At 42.9% G+C, this 24,400-nt stretch overlaps 3 protein-coding genes across 4 annotated transcripts; 2 read left to right on the top strand and 1 right to left on the bottom strand.

Annotated features, from left to right (window-relative positions):
- Positions 1-62: 62 nt before the first annotated feature.
- Positions 63-4,382, bottom strand: LOC108872596 (phospholipase A and acyltransferase 3). The gene is made up of 5 exons (XM_018660381.2): positions 4,223-4,382; positions 3,244-3,307; positions 2,841-2,949; positions 2,362-2,630; positions 63-838 (listed from the first exon to the last, which is right to left on the bottom strand). Exons 2-5 carry the CDS (start codon positions 3,256-3,258, stop codon positions 716-718), a joined length of 516 nt encoding a protein of 171 aa, XP_018515897.1. The 5' UTR covers positions 3,259-3,307; positions 4,223-4,382; the 3' UTR covers positions 63-715.
- A 928-nt stretch (positions 4,383-5,310) lies between these two features.
- Positions 5,311-10,070, top strand: ints5 (integrator complex subunit 5). Its single transcript, XM_018660351.2, has 4 exons — positions 5,311-5,567; positions 6,336-6,588; positions 6,705-8,681; positions 8,885-10,070. Exons 1-4 carry the CDS (start codon positions 5,473-5,475, stop codon positions 9,602-9,604), a joined length of 3,045 nt encoding a protein of 1,014 aa, XP_018515867.1. The 5' UTR covers positions 5,311-5,472; the 3' UTR covers positions 9,605-10,070.
- Positions 10,071-11,014: 944 nt separating this feature from the next.
- ganabb (glucosidase II alpha subunit b) lies at positions 11,015-23,847 on the top strand. 2 transcript variants are annotated; one of them, XM_018660352.2, is made up of 25 exons: positions 11,015-11,173; positions 12,021-12,122; positions 12,223-12,331; positions 12,763-12,890; positions 13,377-13,556; positions 13,720-13,785; positions 15,086-15,143; positions 15,270-15,351; positions 15,549-15,645; positions 15,791-15,971; positions 16,083-16,236; positions 16,478-16,713; positions 16,854-16,980; positions 17,179-17,258; positions 17,571-17,711; positions 17,971-18,067; positions 18,498-18,599; positions 19,152-19,395; positions 20,051-20,115; positions 20,418-20,494; positions 20,683-20,757; positions 20,869-20,982; positions 21,105-21,214; positions 21,331-21,431; positions 22,159-23,847. In XM_018660352.2, exons 1-25 carry the CDS (start codon positions 11,154-11,156, stop codon positions 22,266-22,268), a joined length of 2,856 nt encoding a protein of 951 aa, XP_018515868.1. In that variant the 5' UTR covers positions 11,015-11,153; the 3' UTR covers positions 22,269-23,847. The 2 variants fall into 2 exon arrangements, with proteins under 2 accessions (XP_018515868.1, XP_018515870.1); XM_018660354.2 differs by lacking the exon at positions 13,720-13,785.
- Positions 23,848-24,400: the final 553 nt, after the last annotated feature.

The following is a 24,400-nucleotide window of genomic DNA, read 5'->3' as shown; positions in this document are numbered from 1 at the left end:
TTATTGTTGTATTAGTACTTTCACTTTTAAATGAGTACTTCTTCAGGAAAGACAGACTAGGATTCACACAAATTATTCTTTATTCAAATAATTTACAAACAATAATCAGACAATGTCAAAGTTGTATAACATGACATTAAAAGGCTTTTCTGTCAGATGTAACAATATCATTATATTAGTTTATTTTGCTAATTTGATTGTTAGATAGCTTATTAAGTACTGGCTAACAGCAGTCACCATTTAGATTTGATTGAAATAACCAACACTCCTTCATAAGCAGCTATCAGCAACCACTTTTGTTTAGAATTATTCATCCTGAAAAGTAAAAGACCACTCCCACCCTTGAGAATCTGCAATCCAAAAAAATATCTTCAGTCATCTTCAAAATGTCTTATTAAAACATTTAAACATGTTTAATCTTGGCACCTTGATTAGTGGAAATCCTGTTTATTGTGCTTATATGTGCTATCTGTAGAAATTTGAAAAAGTCTAAAAATATTATGCCTTGATCCCAAAACCATCCAGCTTTGCATTGTTTCAACTAAACTAAAAAAGACATGAGGGACAGATGGAGGTAAAGTTGAGCTGATAAGGTAGAAATCAACCACAGCTCTGGCAGAGTTATCTGTGGTTGAGATCGATCATGGTCAGTATGAGTTAGGCTTTGCTGGTGATCTGTTAATCAAGCCAGTGAACGGGTCACTCAGGACTTTGATTACTGTTTGTTTTTGTCTTCTTTTTTACTTCCTCCAAACAGAGCTCCTACCAGAGCCACAATACCCAGACCCACCGCTGCTGCCACGCCTGCCACCATGACTGCTTCTCCTGCCTTACGCACCTGCAGAGACAAACACACATCTTTCAGTGAGTGACAGGGATATAGGGATATTTCTTAACATTCAAAACTCCATTAAACAAATTATTCACAACCCTGGGAAAAGTATCACTGGATTATTTGGGATTTATTTACTTATTTTGTTTATACCTCTAAGATCCTTTCTTTTTAAAAAAGCAATGGACAGAAGAAATGAAGACTGTGCTGTTGAATAGGTCTGCTCTCTGAGCAAATATCAAAGGACATGGGATATGGTGACATCTAGTGGTGAGATTGCAGACTGCAAACAAATGAATTCCCATCACCCCTCAATTTCCTGTGGCCTTAAAGTAATGGACAAACTTGAAAAGCCCTCTCAAGAGCCAGTGTTGGTTTGTCTATTCTGGGCTACTATAGAAACATGGCAGTGCTCAGTCTGTAGATTTAAAAGGCTCATTGTAATGTAAGGAAAACACAACAATTCTTATTTTCAGGTGATTATACACTAACGAAGACATATTTGTGAATGTTATATTCCATTTCTGCCAATAGACACACACTGTCTTCATGTGGCAGACTGTGAAAACAGCAGAACAACGATAAATAATGATGGATGACTTCCGGACTTTGTCGTCCCTGATGGTGTGACTGACTGGTGGATAGTTTCTGTGTCATGACAAACATCTGGCCCATCCCACATGGGATTATCAGACACCACTATTTTACAAATCTGCATCATCCACTGATGCATTTACAAAAACAAAAGAGAACTGTTATAACATTAAGTACTTCTATACTTTCAAGTAAGTTCAAAAAAAAGAAAGAAAGAAAAAAAAGTCCAAATGAACTTTTCCGTCATCGACTTGACTTGGTTTTTGCACTGATATGCATTGAGACCTTATATGCTGTGAGATTTGGCACGTGTGTGCATTTCCAGGTAATGTCCATTACTTTGAATTTACCACAGATGGACTCTAATCAAGGTGCATAAATATCTCAAAGGTGATCAAGAAAAATGAGACACACTTGAACTAAATTTCAAGTGTCATTGCAAAGAGTCTGAATACTAAATACTACTGAATCAAGCTAAACCAAAACAAATGAAATCAAGCTATCACAGCTGCCATGCTTCCTAACAGACTACAAACCTTTTAATGCTGTCTCAAAAGATAAAGCAGTGTCTCCCTCAACAGACGTTTCCTCCCCCCTTATGTAGTCCAAAGTTTCTACATTGCTTTTTGAGAGTCATTTTATCCTTCATATCATTTCATAATTACGTCTGCACTCTTAAGGCTGTGATGACATTTTGATATTTGTTTCTGCTCAGCCAATTTGTGGCATTTCTCTTTTGAAGAGAGCTGAAGAGCCATAATAAGTAATGTGGAGGATCTGTGTTTTATTCCTGTTAAAACTCACAGATCAGTGTGTGGACATACTCGCTCTTCAGTTCTTCAACACGTACTTACATAAGTCTGACTGCACTGGCTGCACCCTGTCCCCTGGTCCAAACAGTGTGTTGCATACAAGATCAACATGTCTCAACCTACCTGCCGGGACTCTGCCTTGCCATAGCGCAGCTCGTTGACAAAGTGCTCACAGTTCCCCCTGAAGACGCAGTACGGCAGTTCCCTGCCCACCAGTGCACGGGCCTCCTTCACAATGACGTGAGCTGAGCGGGGCTCGTACTTATCGTCCATACTGTTGTTTACTTTCCACTGGTTGGTTCCCACCACGTCCCACAGTTCCTCTCTCTTCACTATGGCCTTCTCCGTTAGGACAGACATCACACTGCTGGAGCCTGCACCCGGGACCTCCGCTATGAATAAAAAGGAGTGACAGAAAGAGAGAGAAGAAGACATCATTTGCACAGCCTGTCCACTAAATATTGCAATATAATTTGTGTGATATTCTGATCTGAAAAACTACATGTCCCAGTGGATGTGGGCTGTCAGATAAAGGTGCTTTTTGTTCCTGACTGGTTAGGGTTTGGGAGTCACAGTCCAGACAGTTGTGTGGTGGGACTCACAGGGTGGTGCCAAGTGAACAACGAAGCCATCGCCGATGTAAACAGCCCAGTGCTGGTAGGAGCCACGGAAGATTTCTATCAGGTCCCCAGGCTGTGGTTTCACATCATACTTGGAAAAAAGTAAAAAAAATGTTTTGGCTTTATAACAGACTGTTTCAGCAACAACTGCAGCGCGTTTGACCTGACTGAACTCTCTGGGCTTAAACAAAGATAAGACTTTCAAAATAAATTACATCAAATTAAATTAAATGACATGCTACAAAGAATAATACCTTGGACACATAGATGCTATAAAAGTTGCCCAGGGCATAATGACCTGTAATTACTATAACAGAACATAAAAACACCTAAAACACTTTATGGTCTAATTTTCTATATTCTGATGAAGTGATAATTTTCTGACCAGAGTTGGGGCCATTTCAGTTTCTCTTTCGTCGTTAAGCTTTTACTGGTTTGACTTCCAGCACCTGCAGGAAAAAAAAACAACTTTTTATAGACCAAATATTACAACATGAGATACAATGACATCTCATATGATTCATGTCATAATCCCTTTGGTGATAAGGTATCTTATATGCATGTGATGTATGTGCTGTACAGGGATTTAAGACTTGGCACTGAAATTAAAATGGAATTAGACAAAAACAAAACCTGAATTTGAAAAGGGAAGGATTGGATTTGAAACACGTTTATGAAACAATTGTATCTGCATTCACAGAAAGTTTTAACAAAATATCAAATAGGTATTAAAGATATCTTAACTTTCAAAAAGAATGACTGGAATACTAATGTTAATTTTTTGTCCATGTACCTATTATTGCCCTATATTATTTTGAATTCTACTGTTTCTCAAGGACAATGTCCTCATTTCACATTTCTGTTCTTCATGTCATGATAGTTATTTAACAACCTTCAGTGAGGTAAATGGCGTGAACAAAATAGTAGAAACAAAATACCTCGCCTCCAAAATTATTTCGGACAACCTATTTCTCTGTAACAGTTTCGCTTTCATGAAGGAAGGGTTTGCAAGCTGTTGAAGCTGTTGCATCTGACCGCATTGGCTTTAGCTTGGAAATGACACAGTAACCTTTGTGTGCAGATATGTTTTCGTGTTAAGATAAGAGACTGTAAAAGTATTTAAAAAAAAAAAAAAAAAAAAAAAAAAAAAAAACAATAAATACGTGTTGTGGGTCCAATGCGATAGTGTTAAAGTTTTAGCAAACAACAAACACAAATACAAGCGACTAAATGTCAGTGTAGTCGAGGTAAGCTAGTTCTCAGCTGCTCTATGTTTACATAACCCGATGTAAACATATAAAGCAGCGCAGCATCAGTAACCACAGCCCAGTCTGTGTAAATGGTCTGACAGACCTTCTTCTTACCTTAACGGTTCTGCCCACGGCTCGCTTTTTAGCTTTTTATCAAAGACGCCACCAAAGACACAGACACGGCCGTTTCAACTGAGAGCGATCAGCTGATTGTTGCTATCTTAAACCGGACTTTCACAATAAAAGCATGCTCCACTCGCAGGCTGTGCTGTTGCTTGACTGCATATTAGACAGAGAGCTTTCCTGTTATTTAGTCCACCCTCGTTGATATAAATAGACTGTACAAAACAATAGAATTACCAGTCACCAGTTAGACTGCATTAGTTTTAAATGAGTCAAACTTCAGAGGCAGAAATAAGTTCAGTTGCCCACACCAACCTTTTATTTTATTTTTTTTATCAAACAAATCTCTCCTACTTGTGTGTTTGGTTAGTGTCATTTAGGGACGAAGGTAGATACAGAGGTAGGTAGCTACAGAAAGCCCCTAACTTTACCCTCAACATTATCTGGATGTGTGTTGTATAGGCTACTGTAGGTACAGTTATATGCAAACGTTTTTGCACCTCTGAGCAAATAACATATTCCACTGATCTTTGAAGTGAAAAGAGGTAAATATAGCACATGTAGCAACCAGATATTTTAGGCTGTTTAGGCTGTTATTTAATATTTAAATGACAACCTACTAACTCATTTTTAGATAAAAGTGATGATGAAATGAAAACTGTAAATGTTAAAGCAGGGAAAAGACAAAGATTGCGGGATGGAATATAAAAGCCAGACACAGGAAGTAAAATTTAAAAACCTCATTAAAATATATTTTGCTGTTGCATTTATAAAATTAAATAATTAATTCAACATTTACAGACAGAAGGAAGAAACATTAAGTGACAAATTAAAATCTCCTTTTATTAATTTTGTTTATTTTACATCGAGTTAATTCATGTGTCATTTAAAGGTTAAATTATGTACACAATCATGATCGGTTTTTATCAATAAAGGCCTTATCGTGATTTATAAGTTGTTTATATTAAAACAGTGTTAAATCTTATACTGAAGAGAAAGAACAAATAAATAAATAAAAAAAGAAAGAAACGAAAATGCCACTAGATGTCGCCAGTGACGTCAGCTGTCTCTGTCGGTTTCCTTTTTTATCAACGAAGAAGAAGTCTCATCTTCCGGCTTTGTAGCGCCCTTTCACTGTATTCTTGTCCTGAAATTGGACAGAAAAAATAACAATAAACTGTCCCAACTGTTGTCACGTCGAAGCCCCATCAGCCGAGGGGAGGATTTGATGTGACGCTTTGATGTTAAAGGACCAAGCGATGTCTGTGGTGTTTGACGGGAGTCCGCTGAAAGCGATGCAGAGCTCACACACTCACACCCCGCAGACTGCCCTGAGGTGAGTGGTGGAGGACTGAGCAGGACAATTCAGACCATAGACACAGTTTAGTCCATGTTTCATACTTTATATTTAAGTTAAGTGTACAAACAATGATGGGTCAGATGTTTATATGTTGCTACATTGCTCTGTAGAGCCAGCTCATGAAGAAAGTGACTGGATTAACAACGGACGTCAGGGTTACACTGACTTCTTCTCTGTTAATCCATCATTCATATTCTCTGCATGAGTATATGTCAATGACAAGTTGTTCAAGTGTTGCAGAGAGTGTTAGTTACAGTGGTTATTTGGCTTCACTAACACTCAACAACACTTTGAATGTTAACAATTGGAGCAAAAATATATTTAAGGGCTGCAATGCAACTAAGGATTATTTTCATTATTAATATTAATAATAATATATATTAAAAAATGTAGAGCTAAAATGATCAACTTTTTTGGATAATCAATTAATGGCCAAAAACAAAACAAAAAATCAATCCAAAAATTAATAATATTACCTAATATTACCAAGTTCCAGCTTCTCGTAATCTGCTGTTTTTTTGCAGTGATTAGTCAATATTTTTTTCAATTTATTTATTATTAAATTAGTAATCTGATAATTGAGAAAATAATGGGCAAATTAATTGATGATGAAAATAGTTTTTGATCAACCAATCAGTCTTTTAATGTATTAGTTGTCAAAAAATAGTGAAAAATATATATAACATATAATCTCACATAACATAAACATAAAATCATTTCATTCTGTCCACTCATCTCCTCCAGCGCCCAGGAACTGTCCCAGGAGATCAAGTCCTTCATCAGTGGTGTTGATACCGTTCAGGGCCGGAAGCTCAGTGTCCGGGAACACGCCCGCTGTGCTGTGCGGCTGCTGCGCTCCGTCCCGGCCTGCCGAGGGGCGGTGCTGGAGCATCTGAGGAGTGTGTATGATGAGCATGTTTCCGCCTTCCTGCATAACCTGGAGACGGAGGGGGATGCCAGCTCCGGGGTCAGCTCCAACCTGGAGGACATCATACAGGTGGGACACACATATTACTTCTTATGAAACTAGAATCTTATCTTGAAAGTCATAAAGTGGGATAACGGTGAGTTAAATTTTTAGGGAAATGATCTTAAATATCTGTTTGTCTGTAGGAGGTCCATGGCGTGTTATCAGAGTTCATCCGGCTCAACCCCCGGGCCTGGGCGCCCCTGGTATCTGCCTGGGCTGTGGACTTGTTGGGCCAGCTGAGCAGCAAGCACGCCGGCCGCAGGGTGGCCCCCCACTCCTCCAGCCTCAACGAGCTGCTCCAGCTCTGGATGTCTTGTGCCGCCACCCGCTCCCTCATGGAGGCCTACTCTCAGTGTTTGGCGGCCATGCTGGCCTGGTGTCCCGACGCCTGCGTGGACGCGCTGTTGGACACCTCGGTTCAGCACTCCCCGCATTTCGACTGGGTGGTTGCTCACATCGGGTCTGCCTTCCCGGGTACTATCATCAGCCGAGTCTTGGCATGCGGACTCAAGGACTTCTGCTCTCACGGTGCCAAGGACCAGGGGCTGATGGTGATGGGAGCGGACAAAGGCAGCAGAGTGCCCAAGATCGGCTCGGTGGTGGGAATCCTCGGACACCTCGCAGCGCACCACTCTGACAGCATCAGGAAGGAGCTCCTCAGGATGTTTCAGGAGAGCCTGAGTCCATCGAGCCCTCTCTCTCCCACTTCGTCCTCCACCTCCTGGGAGAGCTCCCCTCAGCTTCGTCGAGCTGCGGTACCATTTCTGCTGCAGCTGGCTGCAATGTCCCCCAACCTCTTTGGTGCTGTGTCCGCAGAGCTGGTAGAGCTGTTACGCCCCCCTGTCCTGCTCCAGCTGCAGGCCTTGCTGCAGGGCCTCCCCAGAGAGGAACTGGATAACATGCTGGGGCTTGCTGTCCACCTCATCAGCCAGAGTCCGTCTGGAGGGGCCCGGGTCCTCCGTTTTCTGGCAGACACTGCAACCCCGGCCTCAGTCATCATCTCCGGCCCAACGCCCTCCCCTCATGAGGGAGTCAGAGAAGGTTGTGACCGCCTCCTCCAGATGCTGCTCCTGCATCTCCACAAACTGGTCTTCAACCGCTCAGACGGAGCTGAAGGAAATCCCCATCACTCTGCTTCCTCTCAGCCCCAGAGGGTCATCCCCTTCTTGGAGGAGCTGCAGTCTCACGTGGGCGAGCTCTGTGCTGAGACACTGCGACTGGAGAGGAAACGTCACCTCTGGCTGCACCAGCTTCTGTGTCTGCTCTCAGTGTACGGGGGTCCCAGCGTGGCCACCGAGGCCCTCTGCCAGCTACTCACCCAGGCCCGCAACCCAGAGGAGCTGGCTCTGGCCTGGCAGCTTCACACCACGCTCTCCTCCTGCATGGCGGGGCTCATTCCTGCTGCTGTAGCTCGCTGCGTGGCCCAGATCCACACTCACACCCTGGGGCCCCGGCAGCTGAGACAGCTGCTGCTCAACCTGGCCGCAGCCATCCAGAGTCAGGATGAGGAGAGGAGAGGATCAGCGGGTGCTCAGTCCTCCATGGCCATCCAGGTGGGCTCAGCGGTCTCAGGACACCTCCATGATTTTGGCCCGCTGCTTCTCCACGGCGACCCGGCCGTGTCTCATGCCACAGTGCGCCTCCTGTCCTGCAGCCCCCTACCTCGCACCTCCTCCCCAGCACACCTGCTCTTGCTCTCCCGCACTGCCGTCACCCATTTCTTCCTAGCGCTGCGGAGGAGAGGAGAAGGGGGGAAGGTGGGGAGAGATGGGGGACAGGCAGGCGAGGCTGTGAACTGTTCGGTCCTGCTCCTGTCTCGTTTCGCAGCGTACTCGCCGCTCACTCTCAAGGCGGTGCTTCAGCAGCTGGTTGAGGGAGCGCTGCATAAAGGCAACACTGACCTGTTTGGAGGGCAGATCGCTGACATGTCTGGTGCCCCCGTGGCTTCTCCCTCTGTGTCCCCTGACCTTGGAGCCTCCCTGCTGGAAATCAACTGCCGGTTCGGCACCACCGTCAACTTTTCTGGCAGCGTGTGGTCTGTATTTCATGCCGGGGTGATCGGCAAGGGGCTGAAGGTCCGCACCGCTACACAGCTGCCAGACCCATCTGGGGTCATCCAGGTGAGTTGGACAATTTAAGTACTGTAGTTGAACAGTTTCAAGCAAAATGTGAAGTGATTTTTCTATATACAGTAGGTCATTAGTGCACAGAATGAACATTTTCTTTTCAGTTTGTTTGAACTTGAAACTATATTTTCAGGCAAATATTTCAAAGAAGACTGAAAATATGTCAATGTGTCACCATTGATTTCTTCTCTCTGTAGAACATCCAGACTCTGCTGGCTGTTGTAGTCCAGTGTTGCAGCTCCTCTGGTCTCAACGGCTCTATCAACGGCTCACGACCACCTGCTGACCCTGACGAGCCGCTGCCCATCAACGCCGAGGCAGCCAAGGTTGTTGCAGTCACGTTGGTGGAAAACGTCTGCCCAGATGTGGCCAATGGCGAGCTGTCCTGGCCCCCGGAAGAGCACGCTCGCACCACCGTGGAGCGAGACATCCACATTCGACGTTGCTTTGAGGCCCACCCGGTGCTTTTCCATCTGCTTCAGGTGGTGGCGGCCGGACGCCCGGCTCTCTGCTACTGCTCGGCTGTGCTCAGGGGCCTCCTGGCCACCCTGCTGGCCCACTGGGAGGCGTCCCGCGATATGTCATCCACAGACTCCCCGTGGCACCTCCAGGCCTCCTGCATCCTGGTGTCCTGCATGGGAGAAGGCCAGCTCTTGCCTCCTGTCCTGGCCAATGTCCACGAAGCCTTCCCCCACCTCACTCCCTTCGAGGTAAGGCTGCTGCTCCTGGCTGTGTGGGAATATGTGAGGGGCAATGGACCAATGCCTCAGAAATTTGTCTTTAGCTCAGAGAAGGGCCTGTTCTGCAGGGATTTCTCACGGGACGGCGACGTGGCGAGATACGTGGCACCGATTCACAGCGTCCTGCATAAAAACATTGATAGATTAGGACACCTGTGCTGGCGGTTCCAGCTCTAAAGGGCAGTGAATTGTGAAGAGCAGGTGAGAGGGCAGATACAGTAAAGTAGATGTCATACAGTGTTACATTGCTCCAAGAGTGGACTGCAAAGTTCCTGTCACTGTACTTCAGTTTCATACAAGTAGAGCTGTGTGCGCAAGCGTGTGTGTGTGTGTGTGTGTGTGTGTGTGTGTGTAACTTTTTGTACCAAATTTGATACATTTCTAACAAGTTGTTTTTGTGAGAAAGACAAGGAGACAAGAGAAATGGCACACATGTATATTTTGTTAATACAGAATTTTTGCCACATGAAAAACAGCCTTAATATTGTCATTTTGGTTAGAAAATACAATGAAATGCTAAATCATTTGTTTTTATGATTTCAGATTGTTCATGTTCTAAAATTGTGGCTGCAAACATGCCATGCATCTCTTGTTATATGTGCAAACCACTATACAAAATAAATCTTCATTTGGTTCTAGAGTATGTCTTTGTCTTTCTGATCGTCTTTGTTGATGCTAAAATGTATCATCACAGGACCTTCATGGTGATTTAGGTGATCACTATAAAGTCTTATTAAAATGTCCCTCACATACTGCAAATCCTCTTATCCTGGCAAGTATAAAGCACTAAATCACAGGAAAGTGGTTCTCCCTTCTTAGAGACTGTTTCACTTTAATAATTTTTAGAGGCCTTTAGAGGTAAACCACAAAATAACAAGTGCAAAACTGTGCTAAAGATAGGACAGCACAGTGTTATGAGTCATGCATAAATGTAGAGTGTAAATATTGTAAAGCCACAATGATGAGTGGAAATAGGACCGTTTTGATATTAAGATAATTGTTTAGGTCCCTTTCAAGCAAAAATGCTAAACATTTTAATGTTCCAAGTTTTTAATGTGACAATTTGCTGCTTTTCTTAATGAAGAGAATTAAATATTTCAGCATTTTGCCACCTTGGTTGGACAAAATCATCAAATACATCTAATTTAATGACATCACCTTGTACTTGGACACTGTAATGAAGACCAAGCAGATTAATCAAGAAGATAATCGACTGATTAATTGATAACAAGGATGAATATTAGTTGCAGCTTTAAAATATTGTCAACAACTGGCAACTAATGGATATTGGCTCTTGAGTTTTTGGTTTCACAAAGTGACGATGTATTGCAGGACTCTTGTATTGGATTGCAATATACTGTACACGTGTTTCCAACATGGTTTCCAAACACTTGAACGTTGCATTGGTTGGAAATCAATCCATTGTGAGCGCTGGGACAAATCCAGGACAAGTGTGTGCACTTCACTGACTGGAGCGTGGAGATGACGTGTCATCTACTCATACGAAGTTCAAATATGTCCTTTATCAACAGATAGATAGAAAGATAACACCAAGATTAAAGAAATGATGGTTTTATCCACAACGTCAGTATGAGTTTAAAAAAACAAAACAAAAAATAAATAAACAGAACAAAACAAATATTTCGGCGCGTTGTGCAGACTCTTACTTTTTAACGATCTTTGTTGCGGAGTGAAATGGGCGGAGTCAAGCGGGAGCATAATCAAGATGGCCTCCTTCACTGAGAGGTAAGACAAAGCAGTTCCGCTCTTTCATCGTGGATTTATCGGTTGTTTGTGACATTATCAGAGCTGAAAAAGCCGGGAGATTGTCGCTCCGGGTGTAAACTCGGTAAACGCGTAAGCAGACATGATGTTTCCGGGTTTAACGGCCGCTAGGAAGGAAAATCATACTGGAAAACTCTAGATCCCCCCTCAATTGAATTAGCGGCTTGACAGACCGCCTGTTAGCACGATATCCTGGGATATCTAAAGAAGTAAATAACGATAACGCTGCTGTCAGACAACCAGGCATTAATTGGTCCGTAAATGATCAATACACTCCCGTTGCCACATTAATAATTAGCGCCTGTGTTTTGTTGTAATTTTCAATCATTCCGAATTAATGCGAGCTAGCTCACGTTAGCCGAATCATTAGCTAATGCTGTCTCTTGGCATCAATTCAAGCCCATCACATCAGCCGGATTTGACAGGAGTGTGAGGGGTGCAAATAAGTCTCTGCACGCAGGCTTAGGGTGTAACATGAAAAACGGGACTCTGGATACTGTTTCAAATGTTGATATATGCGCACTGTAGCTGCAGCAGGATGAGGAAACGGGAAATGGCTTAGTTAGCAGCCTGTGACATTTTATTGGCGCTGTCTCTCTCTCTCTTTAAGACACGCTTTACCTCCACACAGGGATCAAGGTCCGGGTGTGTGTTTGTGTCAGTGTGTGTTTATTGTATAACTGCTGTATGCGTGCTGTAGTTTGGCCCGGACATTGCTCAACCAAATGTGAATGAACGAATTGCAGAGGTGGCTCGGAAGCAGTCAAATCCTCTTAAAAATTAGTTGTCTGCTTGATTTTCTTTATAGGATGGCGCCTGTCTTGTTGCTGTGGCTGGCTGTGTGCCTCAGTGGGACATGGGCTGTGGACAGGGGCAACTTCAAGACCTGTGACCAGAGTGCCTTCTGCAAGTAAGTGCAAGATAGGAAAGAATAATACAACTATTCAGCTAAAGGTAGTTAAAGGAAAAAAACAAAAAAACACAGTCACTGATTTATAACTTGTGTCCAGGCGTCAGCGAGCGTTGAAGCCCGGTGAGTCTCCCTATCGAGCTCTGCTGGAGACCATGGAGCTGACCAACACCAGACTCACCCTGCAGCTCATCAATGACAACAACAAGGTAAATCACACATGAACACACACAGTCAACATAGGAAGGACTTTGGTTGCCAGTTTCTTCTTTTATACGTCATCCTCACAAATCACAAGTGTCTCACATTTTTGAACTGACAGCTGAAACTGAAATATGTCCACAGTAGATAGTAAACCAGCATCCCAGAAAGAGCTTTCTGCTTAGTAAAATCTCAGTTAAATTGGACTATAATCAGACCACGACAGCAGCATGCCCCTCCTTGTAGCATCAAAACCGAATGCCTAATATGGCAAACTTAAGTGTGAGGCTGAAAAAAACTGTCCCTTGGCTGAACCCATTTGCTGACTTCTTCTTTAGTGTTTCTAAGATAATAATGAAATTCCTCTGTACCCTCCTTTTGCTTCTCCTGAATATCTCCCCCCTCTCCCCTCTCTCCTCTCTCTGTGTTTGGCTCTCAGGTGCGTCTGCTGCTCGAGCTCTACCGTCTCCAGGGAAACATAACAAGGGTGAAGATTAACGAGCTGAAGCCGCTGAAGCCTCGATATGAGGTCCCAGACGTGCTCATCAGGGAGCCACCTACCGAGCCGTAAGTCCTCCCATTGGAGTTACTGACTGTGTGGTGTGAGTGGGTGGGTGAAGGTTTTGATGTTACAGAGGCAATCAAAAAAAAGACAAAATTACCGATTATTATCTGTAGAACATTTTACTTGACTGTAAATATTGAGAGGAAATAGAAATATGTTCTACTCTGTAGGCTGAGGCATCTACCCACGGTGCATAGCTCGACTGTAAAGGTGGCAGAACTGAAACTCTGAATATAAAGTCTTCCACTGAAACAAAAGAGGCCATTTTTGCTGTCTGGTCTCATCTCTTAGAATCATTTCACACGTCCAACCTTGAAGTTTATTTGGCTGCAGCAGGTTTTATTAACATCATCTATAGGTTTGGTACTGAACCAATGATAAGACAGTTCTAATTGAGTTCTTTTAGTTTTTGTCCTCACTTTTCTCTATAAAAACCACTTTCTTTCTTGACCTTCGCCTCCACTCTCCTTCCCCTCTCTCTGCCTCAGCCTGTCTCTCCTGTCTCAGGATGAGAACGGGGTGGTGCTGTCCCTGGGGGCGGAGTCCCAGAGGGTCATCGTCAGTGCCCGGCCCTTCCGACTGGACATCATGGAGGGACGCGAAGTCCTGATGTCGCTGAACTCACGCGGCCTGCTGGCCTTCGAGCACCTGAGGATGCGCAAGGACACGTGAGAAACCACGCGTGCACACACACATTTCCAAATACCAGCTCTCTTTTGAATCCACGTCCTCACTCAATGGATGATTTCTATTTTTGTTCCCATGAAATGGTTTGTTTTTTGAGTATTGTCTCTGACTCGTTGTTCTGTCCTCTTCTCCCTATCATCCTAGTTTCTCCTATAAAGTAACTAGCACAGTGGCTAGCGTGTGGGATAATATCAAGAGGGTATTCTCTAGGTAAAGACCCTTAAGATTTGTAAGTGTGTATTCTGTTCCTTGTGCCAATGCTGCCAATAGTGACATAAAACGTAGGGACTCCCATCACACCAAGTTCTGTATTTACCCTCAAATAAATGTGACTGAGAGTGAGAAAGCGAGGGGGGGGGGGGTTGAGTGTGTGCATGGCAGTGTTTGATTTGATTCAGAATTAAGGGTCTGGCCTTGACTGTTCTTGTCCTCGCATTTTTGAAGGATCAACAGTGACAGAAACTAAGGATGTTGATTTTTCATTTTATTTCATGAAACAAAGAAAAAAATCATCCTGATCATCAGAAAACATGTTGGCTGGATGATTATACTGTAGGATCTGCTGAAGGCCTAGCTGTGATTTTTACTGTGCAACACTGTCTCGTCAGATTAACTAAATCACGCACCTCTAGTGTCACTTCAGCAACTCGTCTGATAAACTGATCTAACACTGCAACTGCATGACCGACTGGGTCTTTTCACCAGTTATGTTAGAGAGCTAACTGCAGTAGAGAAAAAATATTGCTAATGCTGAGTGTGTACTATTTTATAGCACAGTTGAGAGCGATGTATCTCTGCCTTCACACACATGTAGTCTGTGTCCCACCAGATAGCTCTTATGCTTTATTCTCAGGGATTGCTGCCAACTTCCCAAACCCAACAGCAACATCTCTCTTTGTGGTTATGCCTCTGTTTGTATTTTTGCATTTTTGCAGTTTCCTCAATTTGGGGACAGTTTACTTCAGAACACAGTGCTTCTTTTGAGCTCTGAAAAACTTTTAAAAAAAAACCCAACCTTTGTGCTGCTGCGGATCATACACTTCCACAGCTGCGTGTGACCAACAAAAATATTTTTACAGTTCAGAGCTTGTGTGAAGGTGTCTGTGGTGCTACACCATGGCCTGGATTACACCTCAGTGTATGTCGGATCCACTGGGTATCAGTTGGTCCTTTTAAGGAGCCCTGTAGGTATTACGTGCCGCAGCCTCTAGAGCTCCTGTCCCATGATGAATAGCTTGAAATAGCCACAAGGTAGGGAGTTGCTCAGTCCCCTTTGTCATTAAAGTAAAGTCATTCAAGACCTTGTAGAGTACTTGTTAGTTGTCAGTGTGGAATCAGGGGGCAGTCACCAACCTCCCTGTTTTTATGCCCTTTTTGTTTCGCCATAGTTGAATTATACTCCCATATATTGTTACCCTTCAAAAAATAGTGTGACTTTGTCAAAGTGACACCTCTTTCTTTTCCCTGCACCCCCCTCCTCACCTCTTACTCAATTTGGGCCGTGGAGCAGTCAGGCAGACCCAGAGGCCGAGAAGAAAGAGGAGGCTGATCCGGCTAATCAGGCCGAGGTACTGCAGACTGAGACACAATTTCTTCTCCTCTTCCTCTCTTTTATTTTTAAGACGCAATTTCTACGCTGTATCTCAGCTTCGATCTCCTCTTGTAAATCACTTCTGTCCCTGTTTGCCTCCCAGGCAGCAAAAGAAGAGGAAGAGAAAGTAGAAGACGTGATGTGGGAGGAAACGTTTAAGTCGCACTCGGACAGCAAACCTAATGGTAAGTCATACTTACATTTTCAGTTATTGGTCATTTTAGCACAATTACTGGTACAATTATATCTGTGTGTGTGTTTTGGTTAAGTGATGGAAAGGTAGTTTTTTTGACCACTCTAAAATCACTGTAACCATTATCTGGTCAATAAAAATCCCTGCTATATGACTTTATACTTGTCCAACTATTATCGGTTGTTGCAGGTCCATCTGCTGTTAGTTTAGACTTTTCTTTGCCGGGGGTGGAGCACGTATACGGCATCCCAGAGCACGCAGACACCCTGAGGCTCAAAACAACAGAGTGAGTGGCAACAACAAGTTCATATTTCACATATAAAATGGAGATGGAGTTTGAGTTTCCTTTCACACTAGTTGGTACACGAGCAATTGTTAACATAGTCTTCACTGCACTGGATCAAGCCTGCATGTGTGTTTGTGTGTTCCAGTAATGGTGATCCATATCGGCTCTACAACCTGGATGTGTTTCAGTATGAGCTCTATAATCCTATGGCCCTGTACGGGGCCGTCCCAGTTATGTTAGCCCACAACGCTCAGCGGACCACAGGCATCTTCTGGCTCAATGCTGCTGAAACCTGGGTGGACATCAGCTCCAACACAGCTGGGAAGGTACATCTTCTTCAGTTTTACTTTTTGGTTCCTAGTTTGATTAAAAAGAGACATGGTGACTGTGTCCTTCACAAAATCCCAGTCGTTTACACCTGCTTTGTCTCTGCGTAGACGGTTTTTGGGAAAATGCTGGATTATGTTCAGGGCTCCAGTGAGACACCACAGACAGACGTGCGTTGGATCTCTGAAAGCGGCATCATCGATGTCTTCATTATGCTCGGACCAACACCCAATGATGTCTTCTCTCAGTATGCCTCCCTCACAGGTAGGAAGATGGATCACTGGCCATTTATACATTGTCCACCACCCTCTCCAAGTAGCACTTTTTCCTTTCAGATTATTTTCTTAATACTAAAGTTAATGTAATTCACAGCTGAAATTGCTTTGGTTCAGTTTCTTTCTTTCCTATAACCAGTGTGTTTGTCTGTGTAGCTCAATAAATTATCAGCTTTTAACTCACCTGCTCCCCTCTCGTCGTCTCACCTCCCTCTCACGTTGTTCTTCAGGCACGCAGTCCTTTCCTCCCTTGGCTTCCCTGGGCTACCACCAGTGCCGCTGGAACTACAATGATCAGGAAGACGTGCAGTCAGTGGATGCCGGCTTTGACGAGCACGACATCCCCTACGACTTCATCTGGCTCGATATTGAGCACACAGACGGGAAGCGCTACTTCACCTGGGATCCGCACAAGTTTGCGACGCCAAAGGAAATGCTGCAGGGTCTCATGGACAAGAAACGCAAGGTACAGATGATAAATAATTCAGCATCATTGTACCAGCAGACAGGGCTAGGATTCACAGCTTCATGGGTTTTTCTTGCTGGAAGGTTTTATGCTTTTCAGAATTTTTCCTCAATTCCCCTTTCACTATATTTTTTTCATAGATGGTGGCCATTGTGGATCCTCATATCAAAGTAGACAGCAACTACAAGATCCATAATGAAATCCGTTCTCGGGGTTTCTACATCAAGAATAAAGATGGTGGAGACTACGAGGGCTGGTGCTGGCCTGGTAAGAGACTGACTGTTCTACATCAATCACCAGGAAATGCTTTTGTAAATGTAGCTTATGAACTGGATCTTCACAGAGAAACATTAAATGTATAGATGTGCTTTCCATGTCCTTAGATCCTCATTATCACAGTTAATATTTCTACCACATTCCTTTCTGTTCTTCCTCTTTCTCCTGGGAATGGATGATGTACTTTAGGTAGCGCAGGCTATCCAGACTTCACCCGTGCAGACATGAGGGCCTGGTGGGCCAGCATGTTTGCCTACGATCAGTATGAGGTGAGTGTTGAGGACACTTCTGAGATGAGAATACTGAAGATTTAGCATGTCTGGCTGTTGCTCTATGTGCCAGCTTTCTATAAGAAGAGACAATGATCAACTTGCACTGATAAGTAGGACATTTTTTTAAACCTGTGTTTAATGAGGAAGCATCACAGTGTTTCTCTGCAACACCTAGTGGCATTAGAGTATTTAAAGCCCCAGTTTTCTAATGCTCCCTGTTTTATCAAATCTGTTCATGGATTTAAAATGGCACTCCATGGTATTTTAATTAGTTTGGCCTAAAGACTTACATCCACAATCTCTCTCCAGGGTTCGATGGAGAACCTGTACACATGGAACGACATGAATGAGCCTTCGGTCTTTAACGGGCCAGAGGTCACAATGCACAAGGACGCAATGCACGGAGCCTGGGAGCACCGTGATGTGCACAACCTCTATGGCTTCTATGTGGTGAGTGCACAGACACATTTGTGCTTCGTGTGAAAAACTGAACCTTTCTGTTTCCATAAATATTGGATAATTTAAGAATACTAACGAAACATGTGACTTTCCTTTTTAAAAATATTCTTGGTGATATGATAATACTGGCATTGTTCACAGACTGCATTAGAAGAGACTGAATCATGCTCTAAAATCAGATGATGTGGGTAAAAATACCTCTGCAAAATAGCTGCTCTGCTCTGCTGATTATCATGTGTCCAACCTGTAGCAAATGGCCACAGCGGAGGGTCTGATCCAGAGGTCAGGAGGAGTTGAGCGACCGTTTGTCCTCACCAGAGCCTTCTTTGCTGGGTCGCAGCGCTTCGGTGAGTCCTTCACTGATTTTACTTTTAATTTTAAACGTAAACTCATTTCAATTTAGTCTAATTTTGGGAACAATTGGCATTTTGTTTACACTCAAGCTACACTTGTCCAGTTGAGTTTTGTCCAGATTCAGCTGTGAAAAGTGTGAAGGGTCCAACAGTCTGACTGTGTGTTTGTTAGGAAAGATGTCCATCCTAGACTGGTGTACACCACAAAATAATACGTGTTGTGTGTTTGAAATGACTGCCCTGAGTTTTTATAATAATTATACACTGAATTCATTATTCATTAGTACCTTAATAAACCTAAATTAAAGATTACAGTCAAGGATAAATTACCTTATTACCAAGAAGTAGCTGTTGTGTTCATGGGAGGCCATTTTAGTGCGGGATGCTAAGTGTTAAGTGTCTGTGTGTGTGTTTGTGTCTGCAGGTGCTGTGTGGACCGGAGATAATGCTGCTGAGTGGGACCATTTGAAGATCTCTATCCCTATGTGTCTGAGTCTGGGTCTGGTTGGAATCTCTTTCTGTGGTGGTGAGTGTTATCAAGCTTTCAGTCTGCTCTTGCAATGGTAGGTTGTCAGTGTAAACTGACTGTTGCTGCCATGTAGAGCTTACATTTAACTGTAACAGAATGCTTATTATTAGCCACCTCATCCTTGCTAAAAAAATATTAGTCGTGTGTTACTGAGAAACTACAGTAAAACAGGACTATGGCACTGACTGTTATTTATGGAAATGCCTGCATTAAAATCAGTTTTCAGAATTAATTTGACACATCCCCAGAGTGTTTGTTAATGTAGTCATGGAAACATCCGCTGAAACTGCACGAGATGTTACCATGGTGACGGTACAGGTTTCCTGCTTAATCTAGCTGCAGAGTTATATTTAACAGTTACACTTGCTGTATGTCTCATACTGAAACTTGCATTCACAGTCAGATCAGTTGTTTTATGACACTGCACCTCCATTAACTAGAGTTGACTTAAAGTGAACATTAATTACCTTTCAGTTGCAGCAATAATCTCTAAAAATAAAAGATCTCAAGATGTTTTGTGTGTCTATGTTTACCCCCTCTGTCTCACAGCTGACGTCGGCGGATTCTTCAAGTCACCGAGCACCGAGCTGCTGGTGCGTTGGTACCAGACGGGGGCATATCAGCCGTTCTTCAGGGCCCATGCCCACCTGGACACACCCCGCCGCGAGCCCTGGCTGTTTGGACCAGAAAACACAGCGCTGATCCGTGAGGCAGTGCGCCAGCGCTACACCTTCATGCCCTACTGGTACCAGCAATTCTACCTGGCACACCGCACTGGACAGCCCGTCATGAGGTGAGGAGCAGGAGTGTGTGTGTTTGTTACTCTTTCATGTTAATGTACCTGAATCTCATCAACAAAATGGTGCAATTTTAGTTTAATCCATCAAATTCAGTACAATGATTAAATGATGAATTATAAAATTCATTAATCCAGATCCAATACTTGCCCAGTTTAGGTGTCTGTAAGTCATCTCTGATGATAATAATGACTCCATTACGTTTTTTCCAGTATATCTCAAAGCAGACGTTTTCTCATGCTTATTAATCACGAACAAAGAGTAATGATGTAAACCCTGCACAACATAATTAGAAGTAAAAATGCTGTGGCATGCTGACAAACTCATGCTTGTCCTTGATGAGACACTTTACAGATCTCTTATCTCAATCAGTGATTGAACAGAGCGTGAATGCAAGAGCATTAATAGTTACATGTAATTACACATTACAGATTACATTATCTGTCGAGAAATATACAATCAAAATGACATTTGTCCCCTAAGATGAATTTTAGTTATACATAATATATCTGTACACAAAGTTATTAGTCTGAATTCAGTGTTCTGCATTATGTAATGTCAGTTAGTGTGAAGTATTGCATCATGTCATGCTGGTCCACATAATGAACATATTGTCACTCTGCTCCGCTCACACGTGTGTCTCTGTTGCAGACCGCTGTGGGTGGAGTATCCTCAGGATCCCGCTACTTTTGCTCTGGATGACGAGTTCTTAATCGGTGAGCCACAAAGCACCAAAACTTGAATGCTTTCCTCCACCTAACCTGAAAATTGATTTTGATAAAACATCAAAGTTGCGAGTATAGCTCTCAGCTTCTCAGTGCATAGAAAAAAAAAACAGTGTACTCTTGTTGTTACTGTTGTGACATAATGTTGACATGTGCTGGGTATGAATCAGGCCTGTTTGGTGTGAGAACAGCTGAGGTACAAGAGGATAAACCAGAATTAAAAACTTGAAATCAAGGCACACATTGTTCCAAACAATTATTAGTTCCACTGAAGTTATTAATCTCTGCTGCAGGGAGAGACTTGTTGGTGCACCCAGTCACTGAGGAGGGAGCCAGGGGTGTCACCGCGTACCTGCCTGGTAAAGATGAGGTAAGAGGAGGAAAAACAGGTTTAAACACATCTTAAAGTTACTGGATCATCCTGGTGTCTTCAGGCTGAACTTCAGTGTTAAACTTGAATGGTTCTGTCGAGTTAAATGTTAGGACTCGGTGTCAGTAACATGTCTGCAGACTCTTCTTGGTGCTGTTCTAACCTTTGTGTGTGTGTGTGTCCCTCAGGTCTGGTTTGACATCCACACCTTCCAGAAGCACAACGGGGCCCAGAACCTTTACATCCCGGTCACCATGAGTTCTGTAAGACGCACGCAAACATCAACAACACTACGTCCGTGTGAAATGATTCAGTGATCATTTATACATCACAAATTTCTGCATTTAACACAGAACCTTCTGTCACCTTTTCAGATCCCTGTTTTCCAGCGTGGTGGCTCCATCATTCCCAGGAAGATGCGAGTTCGCAGGTCCTCCTCCTGCATGGAGCACGATCCCTACACTCTTTACGTGGCTCTTAACCCCCAGGTAGCTCAAGCGTACGCACTCTGTTGGCAGTTGCAAGACACAACTGTCATCTGTTATTCTGACATGCTGCGTGCCAAGTGGCAAGTTGTCAACCTTTGACGTTTTGACCTTTTGTCTGACAGAGAACTGCAGAGGGTGAGCTCTACATCGACGACGGTCACACATTCAACTACGAAAAGAAGGAGTTCATCCACAGGAGGCTGTCCTTCGCCAACAACGTCCTCTCTTCTGTGTGAGTGATAAATATTCTCTCAGTTTCAGAAAACCCTGCCTCTCTTTAAGTAAAAAGTGTTACTTTATAATGTATGTATTGTAATACCTGCCTTCATGCCTCTGCTTGGTCCACAGTAACCTGGCTCCAGATGCTCAGTTTACTACCGGCTCCTGGATCGAACGCATCGTTATACTGGGAGCCAGTAAGCCCAGCAAGGTCACCCTTAAAGCTGCTGGTGAGTGCTACACACTGCGTTTCTCTCATATGGTAATTCTCACAGGTCACTGTGTGAATCTGTTGAAATGCCACCAGCTATTTCAGGTATAACAGGTTTACCATTTTGTTTAAAACACATTCCAGTACAGTGTTAGTGGGAGCAACATTCCCAGTAACATTCAGTTGAATTCATCTAAATGCAGTTTTTAAGTTCCCCTAAAGACATGGTTGTTGAGTAATTTTCTAATAGTTAAGGTAGCATGGAACTGAGGTTCCTTAGGTATTGCTGTTTGCAGTGTTGCAAACAACCAAGTGAAGTGGTTATAGATCCAGCTCCGCTCCTGTTGGAGTGCTTCTCTTATTAACTCATGTGTCAACAAGCCAACTGCTGCCAAAACGAATTTCCCCAAATTACAATACAGAATGATTTTTGTCAGTGTTAGAGCTCAAGCACCATTTTCTTCTTCTCGAAAAGGAAACAAAGTCAGGAAAAAAAGAAAAGGTTTGCAGTTGTTAGACTGATAATATTTCACTGGTATAATTTAGTGCAAAGGTTCAGTTTGGCTGCTGTTTCCTGAGGGTGGCTGTTTTCTGACTCAGGATTATTAAGATCTTACTATCCCATGTTTTTATAAAGATTATCTGTTACCTGGCTGTGTGAGATTTGGCATTTTGGGATGTGATTTTTTTTTTTTCTCCCCCATAACTCTGCCTTCTCTTATAATGTTTCCTTTTTCCTTCTGCAGATGGTCAGGAAAGCCAGATAGAGTTCGAGTTTGACGCTTCCATGTCTGTGTTGACGCTCCGCAAGCCCGGCATGAACTCAGGGGCAGACTGGACCGTGACGCTTCAGTAACCACGGAGACGGCAGAGGGAGAAGCGGGACGAGAAAACGACTGAAGAGGTCTGAACAGGAGGAGAGAGGGCGCTGATACCCAAGACTAACTAAAGCAAGACAACAGGACAACCACCATGGAAATCAAAGGACAAACACACACACAGTTTTCAGACCTACTCACACACACACACACACACACACACACACACACACACACACACAAACACACAAACCCATGTAGACCTGTTAGTCATACTGAGCCACATAACATCTCTGCCATCTCCCTCTTGTGTTCAGTCACACTGTAATACCTAACAAAAAGGGTAACTACTAGATAGATAATTATGTTTGTCACATATTTCAGATAGATAACAACTGAGCAACTCAAATCATGTCATTGTAAAGAATCTTTGGGGTTAAGAAAGAAAACATTCAGGCACTCATTTTGTTTTTTTGTTTTGTTTACTTTGTTTAATTGTCTGCTTGGTTTTCCATCCAGTCTGCGTCAGAAGAAAAGTCACCGAGTGGGGATTGTTTGACATTTAAAATGAAGGTTCACACTCAAAGCACAGGCTCCACCTGCTGGTGATTCCCTCTATCTGTTTCTGACTTGATGCTCCTCAGACATTTATTCCATCCCTTTTCTTAAAGCCAAGCACTTATATCAAGGTAGTCAGAGCTCAACTTTCTTTACTTGTGCCACATTTATACATTTGGGGACATCTTGCCAACAGTTCTTCTGTCTGGCTCCACTCTAAACTTTGAACTTACTGTTTCTTAATTTTCCTGATTCTGCAAAATGTAAAGAAATAATTGTCTCTCTTATCAATCCCAGGCCAGTTCATTCATTTTTAGCCTCTCCCCTGAATTCCTCAGTGATGAATTTGTGTCCATGGAAATGTTTCATTCTCATCATCGCTTCACTATAGAAGTGATCAGATCGTTCAGCTGCTGCACAGATGGTTGGTGGAGGGTGGGGGGGGGCGGCTTTCAGCTGTTCTTTTGAACAAATGTGGCAATGGGAATCACTTCAGGGGACTGAACCACTGTCAGTGTGGATCGTCCTGTTGATGTGCTTTCTTTGTTTTATAGAGTTCTTTTTCCAACATTGTTTCCTAGATCATTTTAAATGCACTTGAGGAGTGAGAACTTAAAAGTTGTTTAGATTTTTCATGTGTTACTAGATGTCGGGAGAGTCCAGGATTTCCAGTGTATCGTTTAGATCTTAATGAACAGGTCAAATCAAATTCTTGAAAGGTGTTTCATGAATATCCATTTAAAGCCCTCTGTTTCACATGGAAATCAATACTAAATCCACACTGAGCAGTCACAAATATTCACATGATTCTCTGGAGACTCTGGTCTATGTCCCGTCTAGTCAAATCATCTGACCTTTTTAGGGGTTTTGTTGTTCTGAGTTTGTGTCTTTGGTTGTTTTTATGATCATAAATGTTCATGTTGCTGCAGTTTTGTTGGTGATGGCTTGAACTGGTGGAAATGGAAGTGAAGGAATAGATTTCAGCTGTCAATCAAAGTTGTCAGATGTACATCAAAAGATGAGACCAAGTGAAAATAAAGTTGACCAAATGTAAAAGAAGTCCATGGTTTTGACTGAATTAACTTCAGACACTGTTCTTTACCAACTACATTTAGTGAAATATCAGTTCTTCTAAAACATAAGGACTGGATCGGACATTTGTTTAAATCTGAAAAATGAACATGTGGTTAATCATTATGTATTTTAAGACGGTACAACACAAAATGGGTTTTTAAGCAAATCTTCCACACATTAATCAGATTTCTGGCAGATTTTAGGAGGAGAATCCCTTTAAAGGAAACACTTTATCTACATCTCTTTTTTTTCTTTTTTTTAACCAAAACTAAATTAAACTCTTGAATTGATACTATTAAAAAGACAGAGCTCAACTTAAGTCAAACAATCTTCAATAAGAACAGGAGAACATACAGAAAACAAAAACAAAACAAAAACAGAAGGATTATATTTGTATCAGTCTAAATCTTTAAAGTAACTTGTATTGAGTAAATGGAGTAAAACAAGTACAATTTATGTCAGTACTCAAACCTCAAACCTATATCTATGTAGAGTCTTTTCACCTCTGGTTGTGTCATTTAATCCAATTTGCAAATCT

The sequence above is a fragment of the Lates calcarifer genome, linkage group LG8 (assembly GCF_001640805.2).
Source record: "Lates calcarifer isolate ASB-BC8 linkage group LG8, TLL_Latcal_v3, whole genome shotgun sequence".
NCBI lineage: Eukaryota > Metazoa > Chordata > Actinopteri > Centropomidae > Lates > Lates calcarifer.
Note: the sequence above shows the minus strand (reverse complement) of the source record. Positions and strands in the feature narration are given on the sequence as shown.

Coding starts and splice junctions, on each gene's coding strand:
- LOC108872596 (XM_018660381.2), bottom strand. Junction 2,631..2,840: donor TGTTCACTTGGCACCACCCT/GTGAGTCCCACC, acceptor TTTTATTCATAG/CGGAGGTCCCGGGTGCAGGC. Junction 839..2,361: donor GCAAGGCAGAGTCCCGGCAG/GTAGGTTGAGAC, acceptor TTGTCTCTGCAG/GTGCGTAAGGCAGGAGAAGC.
- ints5 (XM_018660351.2), top strand. CDS start 5,473: ATGTTAAAGGACCAAGCGATGTCTGTGGTGTTTGACGGGAGTCCGCTG. Junction 6,589..6,704: donor ACCTGGAGGACATCATACAG/GTGGGACACACA, acceptor GTTTGTCTGTAG/GAGGTCCATGGCGTGTTATC. Junction 8,682..8,884: donor ACCCATCTGGGGTCATCCAG/GTGAGTTGGACA, acceptor TTCTCTCTGTAG/AACATCCAGACTCTGCTGGC.
- ganabb (XM_018660352.2), top strand. CDS start 11,154: ATGGCCTCCTTCACTGAGAG. Junction 11,174..12,020: donor ATGGCCTCCTTCACTGAGAG/GTAAGACAAAGC, acceptor TTTTCTTTATAG/GATGGCGCCTGTCTTGTTGC. Junction 18,600..19,151: donor TGGAATCTCTTTCTGTGGTG/GTGAGTGTTATC, acceptor TCTGTCTCACAG/CTGACGTCGGCGGATTCTTC.